The 14,348-nt window shown below is 42.4% G+C and overlaps 1 protein-coding gene across 1 annotated transcript; it reads right to left on the bottom strand.

Annotated features, from left to right (window-relative positions):
* Positions 1-5,095: 5,095 nt before the first annotated feature.
* Positions 5,096-5,686, bottom strand: C14H11orf87 (chromosome 14 C11orf87 homolog). The gene has a single exon (XM_046685169.1). It carries the CDS (start codon positions 5,684-5,686, stop codon positions 5,096-5,098), a length of 591 nt encoding a protein of 196 aa, XP_046541125.1.
* Positions 5,687-14,348: the final 8,662 nt, after the last annotated feature.

Here is a 14,348-nt window from a genome sequence, read left to right as displayed (position 1 = left end):
TTTATCCACTTCTCATTTCTCAGATGCAGTTGGTTTGTGAGGAAGATCTGATGAATGATATAATTTTTTTAAAACAACTAATTTCTTTGAGCATCTGAGAGTAATAGAATGAGCAATTTTGTAATCCTAATTATACATTAATAAGGAAATAGTGTCCAAAAAAGCAATTAGCAAGAAAACTCTTTTATTGATAGAAAAGCAAAACGAATTTTCCATGAATTCTAATATCTATTTTATTCTGTCTGTTGGATATACTCAAGTTCAAAAATCAGTTTTTTGTTGTTCTTGTTGTTGTCATCGTTGTTTTTGTGGTTAATCTCTCCATAGAAATAACCCGATGAGATCACAAGCGTCCCTGCCTCAAACCAGTAGGACCACCTTGACAAGCCATTGTCCCCAATTAAAGTTAATTAAATTCCTATTCTTAGCTAAGCATTCCTACATGGCACCAATTGTATTACTAGGTTGGTGACATTAATAACTATTGATGTCAAGCCATCCAAGCTATTTCTCAAATGTTATCAAATAAATCAAAAACCAAATCAGAATCAGATTTATGTTCAATCCAATGATTAAATGCCCCTCTATAGATAATTTAATTCATTCTCCTGTGAACTAAGACACCTATGAGCCACAATCACCAAAAATCCAAAAACGGATAGCTCAGATAAGTGGCTCTCCAGATTCAGATTGAGAGTCCAGATTCACATGGGAATGGACCCGAGGAGCCTGACCAGATTAGACTAAACTTTTTGGTTCTAATTTAGCCTATAACTTTCACATAATATCAGCTAGCAGTTGCTCAACTGTTACCCACAGAAAAGCATTTAAAGCATATATGTCTGCACAATGGAAAAAAATGGAATTTTAACCATTATCTAATTAATTGAATTGATATAAATATAAATGGTGGAAAAGGCAGATGTCAAAGGTTTTTAAAGCTAATTTATCCATATTTTCCAAAAACTACTTATCAAACTAAACAGGTAATGGTCATTTTTTCACTTTACCTTTAGCTATGCAGATATAAGTTGTGTCTCCACATGACATATAGGTTGAAAATAAAAAATCAAGCCACAATGCAGGTTTGTGGTCTAAATGGCCCTAAACCTGTTCTAGATATTTTTGCTTTCCATCTAGATATTTAGACCACATAGATATGGTCATAAGTTCATTATCACTGCTACATTTGAGTTACTAAATAGGAAAGGAAGCTTATCTAATTACCAATTCCCCGAGCCAACCAGGACTCTCCCCTTTCATTAAATAAAGAGAAAGTCATTCAGATTTGACCCCAGAGAAATAAGTACATGCATATACCTGACTTCTTAGTATCCTCTCTGGATAAGAGGATGGAACAACTATTTGGTTTCCATCTCATTCTTGTAATGACAGAAAAGAGAATACAAAAAGTCCATTGTAAATTTGTACAAAATGTATGCATATATAAATACACATCTATGGGTGTATATAAATTCTAAATAAGATTATATCCATCTACATCTTTAAGATTCAAAGTCCCATACAGATGACATAATGGTATTCTCTCTCCAATTGTCTCATTTTTAAAAACAATAAGAATCAAGCATGCCACCTTATTAATACTGAACAGCAAGTGCAGAAGTTGAGATGTAGCTATAGGGATTTGAAGCAATTAGTTTGACGGGACATCAGTGAATAAAATCCTTAAAATAAATTTAGCTATTTCCAAATTGCCTTTTGTTTCATATAAATGAAATCCAAAATGCCCTGTTGGTAGCATCCCAAACTCCTGAGACTGTCAATAGAGCTTATAAAAAGCAATGCTTTAAACAGGGTCTGTGCAAATTGCTTGGAAATGTGCTTATTGCAATAATTTGGGGTGGGGACTGGCATTACTAGAATTTTATGTAATTCGCTATCTCATAAAAAATCTCAAGTAACACCAACAGAAGCGTAGGGTTCTGAGTATATTAAACTCAGCATGAAATTTGACTCACAAACCATATCATCTTTACACAGAGTACTATTAAAAGTATTAAACCATAGTCAATTAATGGAGAAAGGTATACATATTTAAAGGTGCACAATCAGAGCATATTATGGATGTGTGCCCATGTTTAGAGGTATCAAGATCTTTTTTTAAAACAATATTCATAATGCTTTCTGTTTCTCCTGTTTCCTCTGTTCCTTTGGGGAGAAATTATATAGGACAATTTCATAATTACCCCCTACGGTGTACAGGCTGCTCCTTGGAAGGGGATTATTATTGCATGCCTTGAATGCACTATGATTCATAAGGCAAGAATGTATGAGTAGCTTCAGCACCAAGGAAATGGAATCATCATCCAGCACGGCTCACAACAGAACATCTTATTGCTTTAATAAAATTGGAAATTATTCACTGTAAAAAGTGCACCAAATAAGGAGGGGAAAGTAATATCCATGTACTTAGTGGAGCTCATTGGAAATGAGGAAGCTCCCTTCTGAGTCCCTGATTCTATTCAAATTTCAAGTCCAAAAGTCATTCCGTAATAAGGTATTAAAGAGCTACAGCTGGATGAGGGTGAGCTACAAAAATTAATGGATTTTCTTCTTCACAGTGCCTTAGTCATTCTGATGTACAATGTAGAGCTCTGATGCACTAAAGGATTCCCTAGTGGCCTGAGGGAGTTAATGCACTCTTTTACCTATTACTAGGAAGTGACTAAGGCACTGGAGAGAATCTGGTTCATTGTTTAATATATTGTACCCAAAGATTTTACCTGGTCTTCCTAATATTACAACATGGCATGCTTAAATGGTGATCCCCTGTGCTTCAGGAAAGGACTTGAGTGAATATCTAATGAGTGATTAAAATTAAGCTTATTAAGTTATTTTTATAAAAGATGCAGACTGAGCTTGGGGATTTTAATAGATGACCTAAAACCTCAGAGGTAATATTTACCCTAGATACAAGCACATATTCCTGGAACCAAGAGAGAGACTACAGAACTACTGGTTACTTGGGAGAGGGATGCACTTAGGGGCACTGTTGCCTTACACCCTGCAGGTTAGTAAGAACTCTTTTGGTTGAGCTTTTTTGAGAACATTCTCATTCATACATTTTCCAAATGTTTGAACAGCAGTCAAAGAATTGGTTCCCAAGAAAGGATGCCACTGCATATAATTAAGATTATAATATGCTTCTGGCCCCTTCTATCATCAATTCAAGGGAAACAAAGTGGTAAATAACCATAGGTGGACTCCATTTCTAACATAGATGGCCTTGTCTGGCATTAGCAGAGAGAAGAAAATTATTGATCTTCTTCTCTCACTTTCTTTTTTTCTCAATCTTTCCTCACATAATCAGTGAAGTTAGGCACACCAGACTCAGAAGGAGACAGAGAGCCCTTCCTTTGCTGCATCTCTGATGCAGGCACAGATTTCTAACTAAACAAGCTGCAAACATTTTTATGCTACGTGTAGTCACCGGATTTAACTTCTCTTGAAATTTGCATGTCCTGTCATCCAAATTGCCCAACATCCCCACCAGTCTCACCCCCAAACGCATACAGTACAAGCAAGCACACGCACCACTGCCTCCAGGTGGTAATTGCATGCAGGGAGGACTACAGGCACTGTTTAAATATTAACCAAGTTTTAATAGATGGCATTCCTGCACATCCATTATTTGTTTGTTTTCTCTTGTGGTTGTTTCTGTTATTCGCAAAAGAAAAAAGAAAACATGTGTCATATTTTTATAACAGTCTACTACAGAGTAAGGTACAAAAGAACACTTCTGGAAACAGCAGAAGCCAGGCCTGCACCACTGAATTCTTCATCCAGTGGTAACCTTTATATCAACAGCTGGAAATTAAGAACAAGAATATACAGTTTGGAGGACGTAGTACAGAACTATAGTTTGCTTCTGCATTTGGTACCAATATAATAAATATATAACAAAGGTGCACTTGTTCTAAAAATTAAACAGAAACATTCTGGTTGGTTAGATACTGCACTTTCAGGACTGCACATCACCTAATACTTCGTTGGTTTGTTTTTTTTACAAAAAAGGTAACTTACGCAATGTTTAATAATAAGAAAACCAATAGTACACGCAAACCCGATTGTAGAAAAAGAAGAAAGAAACCAACAAAAAGCTAGAGTAGTCACTTTCCAAAACAGCCCCTCCTCCACCTGCACAACCAAAGTAAGTAACCAGTTGGGTGAGGCAATTTCAGCACCACACCTGGCTGGACAGCTCCTGGGTCCCTTGTGAATCCTGAAAATGCCACAAGTCAAAGGTGTACAGGAGGGGGCGGGGCAGGAAGCCAAAGAAGTAGGTTCTTTAAAAAAAAAAAAAATCACTTAAAGATTTCTAATGTACTTATGCTCGGCCAGCGAGGGACATTTCTAAAAGTAAATTAAAATGCCTGGTCCTGAAAAAGGGAATGGTTAAGGAAGGGGTGAGAAGAGGGCTGACTGGAGAGCAGTACCTGTCATAAACGTTTTTCTGGGACTGTCTCTGCGGCCTCTTGTACTCCTGGTGCTTAACGTAGACATTTTCTTTATAATATACTATTGCCTGAGCCCGGCTGAGGGTGGGAATGGGGAAGGGAGGGAAGCTGAAGGAAAAGTAAAAGCTTGGAGGGCGGAGGGAAAGGAAGGTAACTGAACCTTAACTTGACAGCTATGTACAACACACTGGGCCCCCTCCACTCCCTTCGCCCCGGGGGTCAATGCCTTTTATATATTTGGTAGCTTGTGCAGTTTCTCCTCCTTGTTGTAGGGGGCACAGGGTGGAGAGGGAAGATACATCCTTCATTGACAATGAGAAATTATGTGATTTGTCATGCGCTTGGATTGTGTTATTAGTATTATAATTACTATAAATGTTAATAATAAAGTATTATTATCAGCGTTATTTCTTCTTCCGAGACTTTCCTCGCCCAATATTTACAAATACCGCACAGTGCCTCGGCGGAGGAAAAACAGAGTAAGGAGAGGGCAGATAAGGAAAGAAGGAAGAGGAAAGAGAGGCCAGAGGAAAGTGGAAGAGGAAGGACGGAGGAAACAAAGCGAGGACGGCAAAGATGCTGGAAACAAGGAAGGGGAGAGGTGAGGGGCTAGACAATCAGGACAGTACCACCGTTTGCAAAAGGCCCTCGCCAGCTGTGTCCAAACAGGAGGAGGCTTCGTGTGCTCCTTGCGGACTGGGGGCCGGTGGTGGAGGCGGAGGAGCACAGGGACCCTGGCACGGGATGCCAGGGGACGAAGAGAAGGAGGAGGTGTTGGAGGGAGCGCAGAAGGCTGAGTCCCGGGGCTGCCTCTCCAGCCGGGTTTCTTTTGCTTGGGTTGGGGCCTGGCGGCCCGCCTGGGGCAGCCCCCTGCCGCCACGGTTGCCGCTGCAATGATCCCGCTCGTATTCCTCCTGAGCCCTCTGCATCTTCCGCTTCTTCATCCGACGCTTGTGGATGTGGAAGGTGGAGAGGGACAGCACGATGAGGCAGAAGATGAGGGTGACCAGGACAATCAGCACCAGCGTGGAGGAGAAGGACTGGAAGAGCTGCTGTCCCACCTGCGTGATGCAGGTGCCGCCACCGCCTGCGCCCGGGCCACGGGCACTCGCGTTGCCGCTGCCGCTGGCGTTGGGGGAAGCAAAGGTCCGGTTGAGGAGACACGGCGGCAACGCCAGCCTCAGCTCCTTGGGCGCCCTGGCACTCATCGGCGCTGGGCTGGGAGGGGCCGGGCCCACCAGACTTCCTCTTTTGGGCACACCGTTCCTACCAGCCAAGAAGAGGACTGAGCCCACGCCACCCAAAACTACTCCCTGGTGTGGGAGGGGATGCGCGCGAGCGAAGGACTGAGGGAGCAACTGCGGGCAAGCAAGCCGGCCAGGGAGCGAGCGGTGCCCAGGAGATCCTCTCCGGCCCCGCCTCGAACGCGTGTCGGCGCGCCCTTTTCCTTTGCCAAGGCACCAGGCTGCAAAGAGAACAGGCTTAGTTAGGATCCCGGCCGCTGCCCAGGGGAGTGCAGAGGACTGGAAGGATCAGCCGCCACTGCAAAGCGGCCCTCTGGGCACCCTGCCTCAGCTGGGCGCTACCGGTCTTCTCCGCAGCCCGCGGACCCCAGCCCGCCCGCCCCTGGCTGCGCACCAGTTTCGGGATCGCGCCCCCGCAGGGAAGGGGTCTGCGCCGGCACCGCGGAGATGTGGATTACTCAGCAGATAAGGCAGCCTCCCTGCGCCCTCCACAACTTTCTAATTGCAACAGCCACGCAGCCGCCTCAAAACGCGGTCTCTGCTACCCAGAGCACGGACTCTCTTTCCTGCGCCCTATCAATGGACGTCTTCGCCTGGATGCTATCCTACCCAGCCCACACCCTGCCCCCGAGCGGGCTCGCAATCCTCGCTTCCCGTCCCTTCCCCTTCCGACTCTCCCTTCCCGGACGGCGTCAGCTCCCTTAGGTCCCATTCCCGTGAGGGTGCCGCTGGCACCACACCGCTCTCCACCTCTGCCCGCCGCCGCGGCTGACGCGCAGGATCGCGCTCCATCCTTTCGCCAGCCTTCTTCCCTGGTACTTCCCCTCCACCAAAAAAAGGAACTGAAGCACCTTTCTCAGCTAAAGCACATCCCCGGAAATGCTCCCTTTTCCCCATCTCCCTGTGCCCCCCACTTGACAGTATCCTGCTTCTTTCTAGGGGAGCTGGAAATGGAAAGGGGAGGGTTCCTGCCTGCCAAGTTGGGGGAACGGACCTTCTCTCCGGCCTTCCCAGACCCAGCCCGAGGGCCCCGAGGCTCTTCCCGGAGATGAGAGGCAAGTAGACCCGCAGCGCGCAGCAGAGCCCCCTTGCCGCTCTCAAGAAGCAGCTGCAAACTGTTGCACTGCGGAGCAGCGAGGCGGCGCGCAAGCCTGGGCCGGGGCAGGGGCGGGGGCCGAAGCTACGGCCAGGGGTGCCTGCGCAGGCCGCCGGGGCTGTCCTACCCACTCGCGCCCGGCCACCCGGCCGCCCAAAGCCTTTAGCCGCATGGCGTCCCTTACCTGGGGCCGCCAGCTGGCTGCAGGGAGGGAGCCCCCGCCGCGTGGCTGCAGAGGCGGCTGCAGAAGGCGCGGAGTGAAGGGGCCAGAGACCAAGCCGCGCTGCCGCCGCCGCCGCCGCCGCCGCTGCCGCTTTGGGGAGCTCAGCTCGCAGCCTATTGCCAGAGAGGCCGGTGACGTCAGACAGGCACCGCCAGGGCTCCAAGCCACCCCTCAGGCCCCCACCTCACCCTCATACCCCAACACCTCGTCCTGGCAGAGCGAGCCTCCGCCTCACACGTTCCCAGTTCCCTGCCCAGGGGCTATGAAGAGCAGCCCCCACCGCCAGCCTGTGACCAAGCCACCTACCTTCTGCACTCCGACGCCTGGAAGGAGGGCTGAAGCCTCAGTTCTTTGGCTGCCCAGTTCCTCACCCTCAACCCTTTCCCACGTGGTCCCAGGTACACCTTTTTACAATCTAGAGATCCATCTCCCGTCAGGGCACACACTAGATTTTTCTCCCTCCGTTGATGAGGATCACCCCGCTCCCCAGTCCTGTCTATGCTGGCCTGGTTCTGAACAGAAACTGCGTGCTTAGGAGAGATGAGAGGGGCATTTCTGAACGCAGGAGTGGAAGAACCTGAAGTACAAACCTGGACATGTATTTAACATCCAACAATCCAAATTAACCGTTTTCCTCTCCATTGGAGTCTCCAACTTGCCCTTCAGTCCACCTGACTCATGATCCTCCTCTCTTCGCTCACACGCTCATCTCCAGGCGCAAGACCCGCTCAATGTACTAAACTCTCCTATTCTGACTACCTGGAGGCTCATGAACACGCAAAGCACACACGCGGTTTACAAGGCAGGAAGACGAAAGTCACCCAGAGGAGCACAGAAATGAACCGCCCTACAAAAATTCTGAGAATTGTGCCTCTTACAACGTACGCCTTCATCGACCCCAGTGCTTTATAAGTGCTTGGTCCTTTGCTGTAGTATTAACAATAGGCTTTCAGCAAATGGATAGAACTTCCTAAAAGATTCTCCTCAACCTGTCTAAATCTGGGCAGAGACTAATCAACTATTGGTTTGGAACCCTTGGGTAGATATTAATAGTGCATTTGGTGACAGTAGCCAGCTTCAAAATGAGGTATTCTCATTTTTCTACTGGATAAGCTAGTTTGGAATAGCACCTAAAAACAGTGTATGGTCTTTGAAGACACTCAGGTGTCAGAATAAACGTGCATTTGCTTTTTCCCTCCCTGTTTGTTTCCTTCCCATCTTTGAGTCTAACACAGTGCCTGTACGATATTTACTTGCTAAACTGAGTGGCGCGGTATGCGTTGCTGATTTTTCCTGCGATGCATCAGAATTGAGAGAGAGCAGGAATGACTGACACCCTCCTATCTGCTTGTATTTGCAAGCAGAGGGTTGTGTGAGAAAGGTTTGACATGGACAGTAAAAATTGTTTGTCTGTAATTGGAGTGTCCCTCCTTCTTACCCTTGGCTTCCTATTTAGTCCTACTCCAACATCTTTTCTTATGCTTGCCCTTGGCTTATATATGGAGGAAGAAATACATCATTTCTCCCCAAAATTCTGTTTTCATTTATTTGAATAAAAGTCATCAGCTTTTTCTTCATAATTGTCTCAAAAAAAAAAAAAGGGATCCGTATTTAAGCGAATAGTTCAGTATGTGCTGAATAATGCGTGATTACTTCAGAGCACAGATTGATGCCCTTGGATACCAGAGTCACACAATTAACGATGGCCAATGACCCTAATGCTGGCTTAGCCTTGAACGAGGACACCAATGTCCTGTAAAAGCCACCCACCACATTTGGACATCCTGACTTTGATGGGCTCAGGACACGAAGTGGTGAGCCTTGTTTTCACTGTAATCACTAAGTGAGACCACCTGACATGCAGTGCCCCTTTTTTGCGCATTCTCTTTGCTCCTGAAAAGTTGAATCTAATCAACATTTTGGAAAGCAAATCCAATTTTGAATACTCTAAAAAGGGATTCGGCTATATAAAGAGACTCTTAAGAAAAACTGTCTTGTAAAGCAAAGAATCTTTACATAATTAGAATTAACTCTCACTGGTCTATCTGTTTTCTAGACTTGGAGGAATGACTTATCAGGTTTTCCCAGTGAGGGCCATACATATCTTTACCATATGTTATCATGGGATTTCAATACGAATAAAATGGGATTCCTTTTGCACACCAAGCTTCTAGGACATGTGATGAGGCTGCCATTGTTCTTACTCTTTTATTGTAAACGATAACCATCCGTTATACCAGGAGTGCTAAAAGTGTCTGCACCATTTTATACAACCTCTGAAAAGACAAGGTATTGCCCTCGAAAACTTACAATCTTCAGCAGATAAATGTGATCCATAAGTCAATGGTATTTAACTGGAAATGATTTAGGTAGATTAAAGACATCAATTTTCAGGTCAAAAGCCCAGCAAACTTTTTTTTTTCCTTTCTCTTTCAAAAAGAATAGGCTGTGGGTGCACAATTTGTTCTTACCCAGAGAATGAATGTGCTAAATGCATACACTTGGATGTCTCCGGGTAGTGTGATTCAAGCCCCGGGAATACCAGTGAGAGCAAACATGCACACTTCTTGGGTGGCAGAAATTGATCTTACTGAGTTGCTATATGATTTTGGCACATCTTGCACAATGGCAAGGCTTCTCCCAGACAACCACACTTCTAAGAGTGGAAGACCAAAAAATGTCTGAGATTCCCAGAATCTTCCCTTGTGACAGGAAAGCCCCTCTGGACTCAGGCACTTTCCAAATATTCAGCGACATATAATACTTGCTTTCAAGTTTGATGAGGGATGTCCATCTAGCTTAGATGCCACATGAGCACCTGATATGTCAAACCAAAAATGCACTGAATCAATAATAACAATAATAAAAATAATAACAAAAATAATAAATGCTATTGTTATTATTATTTGCAAAGTACCTACTACGTGCCAGTCTGTACTACACTCTCCCTATAGTATAGAAGGAAAGTACCTCAACACAACAAAGGCCATATATGGTAAACCCACAGTTAGCATCATACTCAATGGTGAAAAACTGAAAGCTATCCCTCTAAGAACAGGAACAAGACAAGGATCCTCACTGTCACCACTCTTATATAATATGATATTGGAAGTCCTAGCCAGAGCAATCAGGCAAGAAAAAGAAATAAAAGGCATCCAAATTGGAAAGGAAGAAGTAAAACTGTCACTATTTGCAGATGACGTTTTATATATAGAAAACTCTAAAAAAATCCACAAAACCTATTAGTAATAATAAACAAATACAGTAAAGTTGCAGTGTACAAAATCAGTTGTGTTTCTATACACTAACAACGAAATAGCAGAAAGAGAAACTAAGAATACAATCCCATTTACAATAGCAACAAAAAGAATAAAATACATTGGGATAAATTTAACCAAGGAGGTGAAAGACCTGTACACTGAAAACTATAAGACATTGTTGAAAGAAATTAAAGAAGACACAAAGAAATGCAAAGATATTCTATGCTCATGGATTCGAAGAATTAATGTAGTTAAAATGTTCATGCTTTCTAAAGCAATCTACAGATTCAATCAATCCCTATCAAAGTTTCAACAATATTTTCCACAGAAATAGAACAAAGAATCCTAAAATTTATATGAAACAACAAAAGACCCCGAATAGCTAAAGCAATCCTGATACAAAAAAAAAAAAAAGAACAAAGCTGGAGGTATCACATTACCTGACTTCAAAATATACTACAAAGCTATAGTAATCAAAACAGCGTGGTACTGATACAAAGACAGACACGTAAATTAATGAAACAGAATCAAGAGCCCAGAAATAAACTTTTACACCTATAGACAGATAATTTTCAACAAGTGAGCCAAGAACATACAATAGCGAAAGGAAAGCACTTCAAAAACTGGTGTTGGAGAAAGCCGGACAGCCACATGCAAAAGAATGAAGGTAGACCATTATCTTACACCATACACAAAAATTAACTCAAAATGGATTAAAGACTTGAATGCAAGACCTGAAACCATAAAACTCCTAGAAGAAAACATAGGAAGTATGCTCTTTGATATCAGTCTTAGAAGTATCTTTTTGAATACCATGTCTCACCAGGCAAGGAAAACAAAGAAAAAATTAAAAAATGGGATTAGATTAAACTAGAAAGTTTCTGCACAGCAAAGGAAACCATCAACAGAATGAAAAGACAACCTAACAATTGGGAGAAGATATTTGCAAATCATATATCTGATAAGGGGTTAATATCCAAAATACATAAAGAACACATACAATTCAACAACTGAAAAAAAAACAACCTGATTACAAAATGGGCAAAGTATCTGAACAGACATTTCTCCAAAGAAGATATACAGATGGCCAACAGGCACATGAAAAGATGTTCGACCTCACTTATTAGTAAGGAAATGCAAATCAAAACTACAATGAGATAGCACCTTATGCCTGTCAGAATGGCTATAATTAACAAGACAAGAAGTAACAAATGTTGGAGAGGATGTGGAGAAAAGGGAACCCTCATACGCTGCTGGTGGGAGTGTAAACTTATGCAGACACTATGGAAAACAGTATGGAGATTCTTAAAAATATTAAGAATAGAACTACCATATGGTCTAGCTATTCCACTTCTGGGTATTTCTCCAAAGAACACAAAAACACTAAGTCCAAAAGATATTTGCACCCCTATGTTCATTGCAGCATTATTCACAATAGCCAAGACTTGGAAACAACCTAAGTGCCCATCAAGGGATGAATGGATAAAGAAGTGGTATAAATACACAAAGGAATACTACTCTGCCAATAAAAAAAAAACATGAAATTTTGCCATTTACGACAACATGTGTGGACCTTGAGGGTATTATGCTAAGCAAAGTAAGTCAGATGGAGAAAGTCGAATATCATGTGATTTCACTCATAAGTGGAAGATAACAACAACAACAAACAAACACACAGATACAGAGATTAGATTGGTGGTTACCAGAGGGGAAGCAGGAGATGTGGGGAAGGCAAAAGAGATGACTGGGCACATGTGTACAGTGACGGATGGTAATTAGTTCTTTGGGTGGTGAACATGATGTAGCCTATATAGAAATCAAAATATAACGATGTACACCTGAAATTTATATGTTATAAAACAATGTGACCTCCATAAGAAAATAAAATAAAATGAAATAAATTCTCTCTATATTAACATTAATCCTCAACATAACCCTGCAAGGCTATTTTTGCCAAAAAGCAAAATTATTTACTTATTCATTCATTCATTTAGTTGTTGAAAAAAAATCTTTGAGTACCTGCTATATGTCAGGTGAGGAAACTAAAGCTCAGAGTAGCTAAAGACCATGTGCAAGGCACTTCACAGAAGAATGTTACTGGAATCAAACCCGAGCAAACTGATTCCAAGCTTAGTATTCTTTCCATGAATAGTGGTCTCTGTCTCTCGCACACACACATACATCTCTATTTCTGTCTCTATTTCATTTATTTCTATCTCTATCTACTTCTGATTGGGGAAGCGTAAACAAGTAAAACCAGCAAAAAGCAGAGCTGTTTGATTGGAGCAGAGGAGGGGACATGAGAGGCCCCATTGTGGGGGTTCTCCCCTCCCCCAGCAGCAGTCCACAAGATGCTCCACACACTCCCTTGGACGGAGCAGAGTTCCATTTGGAAACCCTTGCTCTGCGCTAGGTCACCTAGGCATGACATTCTGGACCACAGTGCAGCATGACACATGCCAGGCTCCTCTTATGCTTACAGGGACCTTTCCAGAGGATGCCCAGGTGATCCTGACATTTTGCCTAATCATGTATCTCGATTCCTCTGGTCCTGCATATCTACAGAGGTATGCCCCATATGTTGTCATATTCCTGTTAAATCAACTACTGGCCCAGCTGGAAACTAATTAATAAACAAGGTTCTGAATGAGGCTCTTAATCTTGTTCAAGTTATCTAGTCCTTTTTTGATTCAGTCTTCTCATCTGTAAAATGAGAATAATAATAATAGTATCTCCCTTGCAGTGTTATTTTAACCACTGAGCATACAGTAAGCATTCAGTAAACGGTAACTCTTTACATTGTAAAGAAAATTGCTCAGATTAATATTTTATCCCTGGCAATAGAAGCATTATCCTGTTTTGGACACCAAAATTAGGAAATTTTGGAAACTTTTAGGAAAATTTGGAAATAATTCAAGAAAATTTTGATAAGTTTGAGTATCCTTTATGAGAGGATAACTATAAAGGTAAAGGGACTAAAAACAATGTAGATAATGAACAATTCAAGGAACCTGGAATATTCATCCTAGAGAGGGAAAAATGTGGGGGATGCGTCATAGAATCTACAAATGTTGGAGCATCATCATCAGAAGATGAATTTACCCTACTCTAGGTACTCAAGAGAGCACTGAAATAAAGTGGAACAGATATAGGAAGGAAATATATTTCAATTCTATTTCAGTATAGGAAAGAGCTTTCTAACCATGTAGCAGGTTAACATCTAAACCAGTAGTCTTCAAACTGGAGGACTCAAATCCCTGGAAGCACATAAAGATTTTTTCCAGGGGTATATGGTTATCTACATTTTAAAGGAATCATTTCCCAAATTCTCAATCTCTATGTGTACCTTTCCCCAAAATGTATCTATCTGAGGTTAAACTTATCCTTGTCTCCTCTCCTTGCATTTCTGCTACTTTACAAAAGAAAAACCTATGTCCACCGATCCTCAGTGTTCCCACCGTGTGTTACTCAGGGTGCAGAAATCTTGGGAAACTAAACAAAGGAATATCTTGAGGATATATAACTGTTGAGGAGGTGACAGCAAAGCAAAAAGTCATGTATGAGCAATATTGATGGGATAATGCCTTATTTCCTCCAGGTGACGAACTCATTTTAAGGCTCTAGACTGTCTTTATATCGATCTATCTTAGAATTTAGAAGTGAGATGGTTGTCACAGGGATACAAGTATTCCCGTTTATTTAAATTGAAGATGAATCCAGACTTTTGCTCACAGAAAGTAAGCCTGATTTGTCTATTTGGATTGATAATTTGAACTTCATTTGTCTGATAGATAGTATGGAAGACATATTATACCAACTGAATGTACTAAATCTATCAATCTGATGTTTTGATAAAATATATTTAAAGTACATATATGATATAGAATATGCCAGAAATTACATTCTTTGCAACTAAATGATTAAAAAGTTTTAAACGTCAAATTAAAATGTGCAGAGGCGTCCATGATTTTCCAAAATTCTTTTAGGAACTATTCAGGCAAAAAACTTTGAAGATTTTTATTCCAAAGTGTCCAACTCCTGTGACAC

The sequence above is a fragment of the Equus quagga genome, chromosome 14, assembly GCF_021613505.1.
Source record: "Equus quagga isolate Etosha38 chromosome 14, UCLA_HA_Equagga_1.0, whole genome shotgun sequence".
Classification (NCBI taxonomy): domain Eukaryota; kingdom Metazoa; phylum Chordata; class Mammalia; order Perissodactyla; family Equidae; genus Equus; species Equus quagga.
The sequence above is the reverse complement of the archived record's forward strand: the minus strand, read 5'-3'. Positions and strand labels throughout refer to the sequence as shown.

Coding starts and splice junctions, on each gene's coding strand:
- C14H11orf87 (XM_046685169.1), bottom strand. CDS start 5,686: ATGAGTGCCAGGGCGCCCAAGGAGCTGAGGCTGGCGTTGCCGCCGTGT.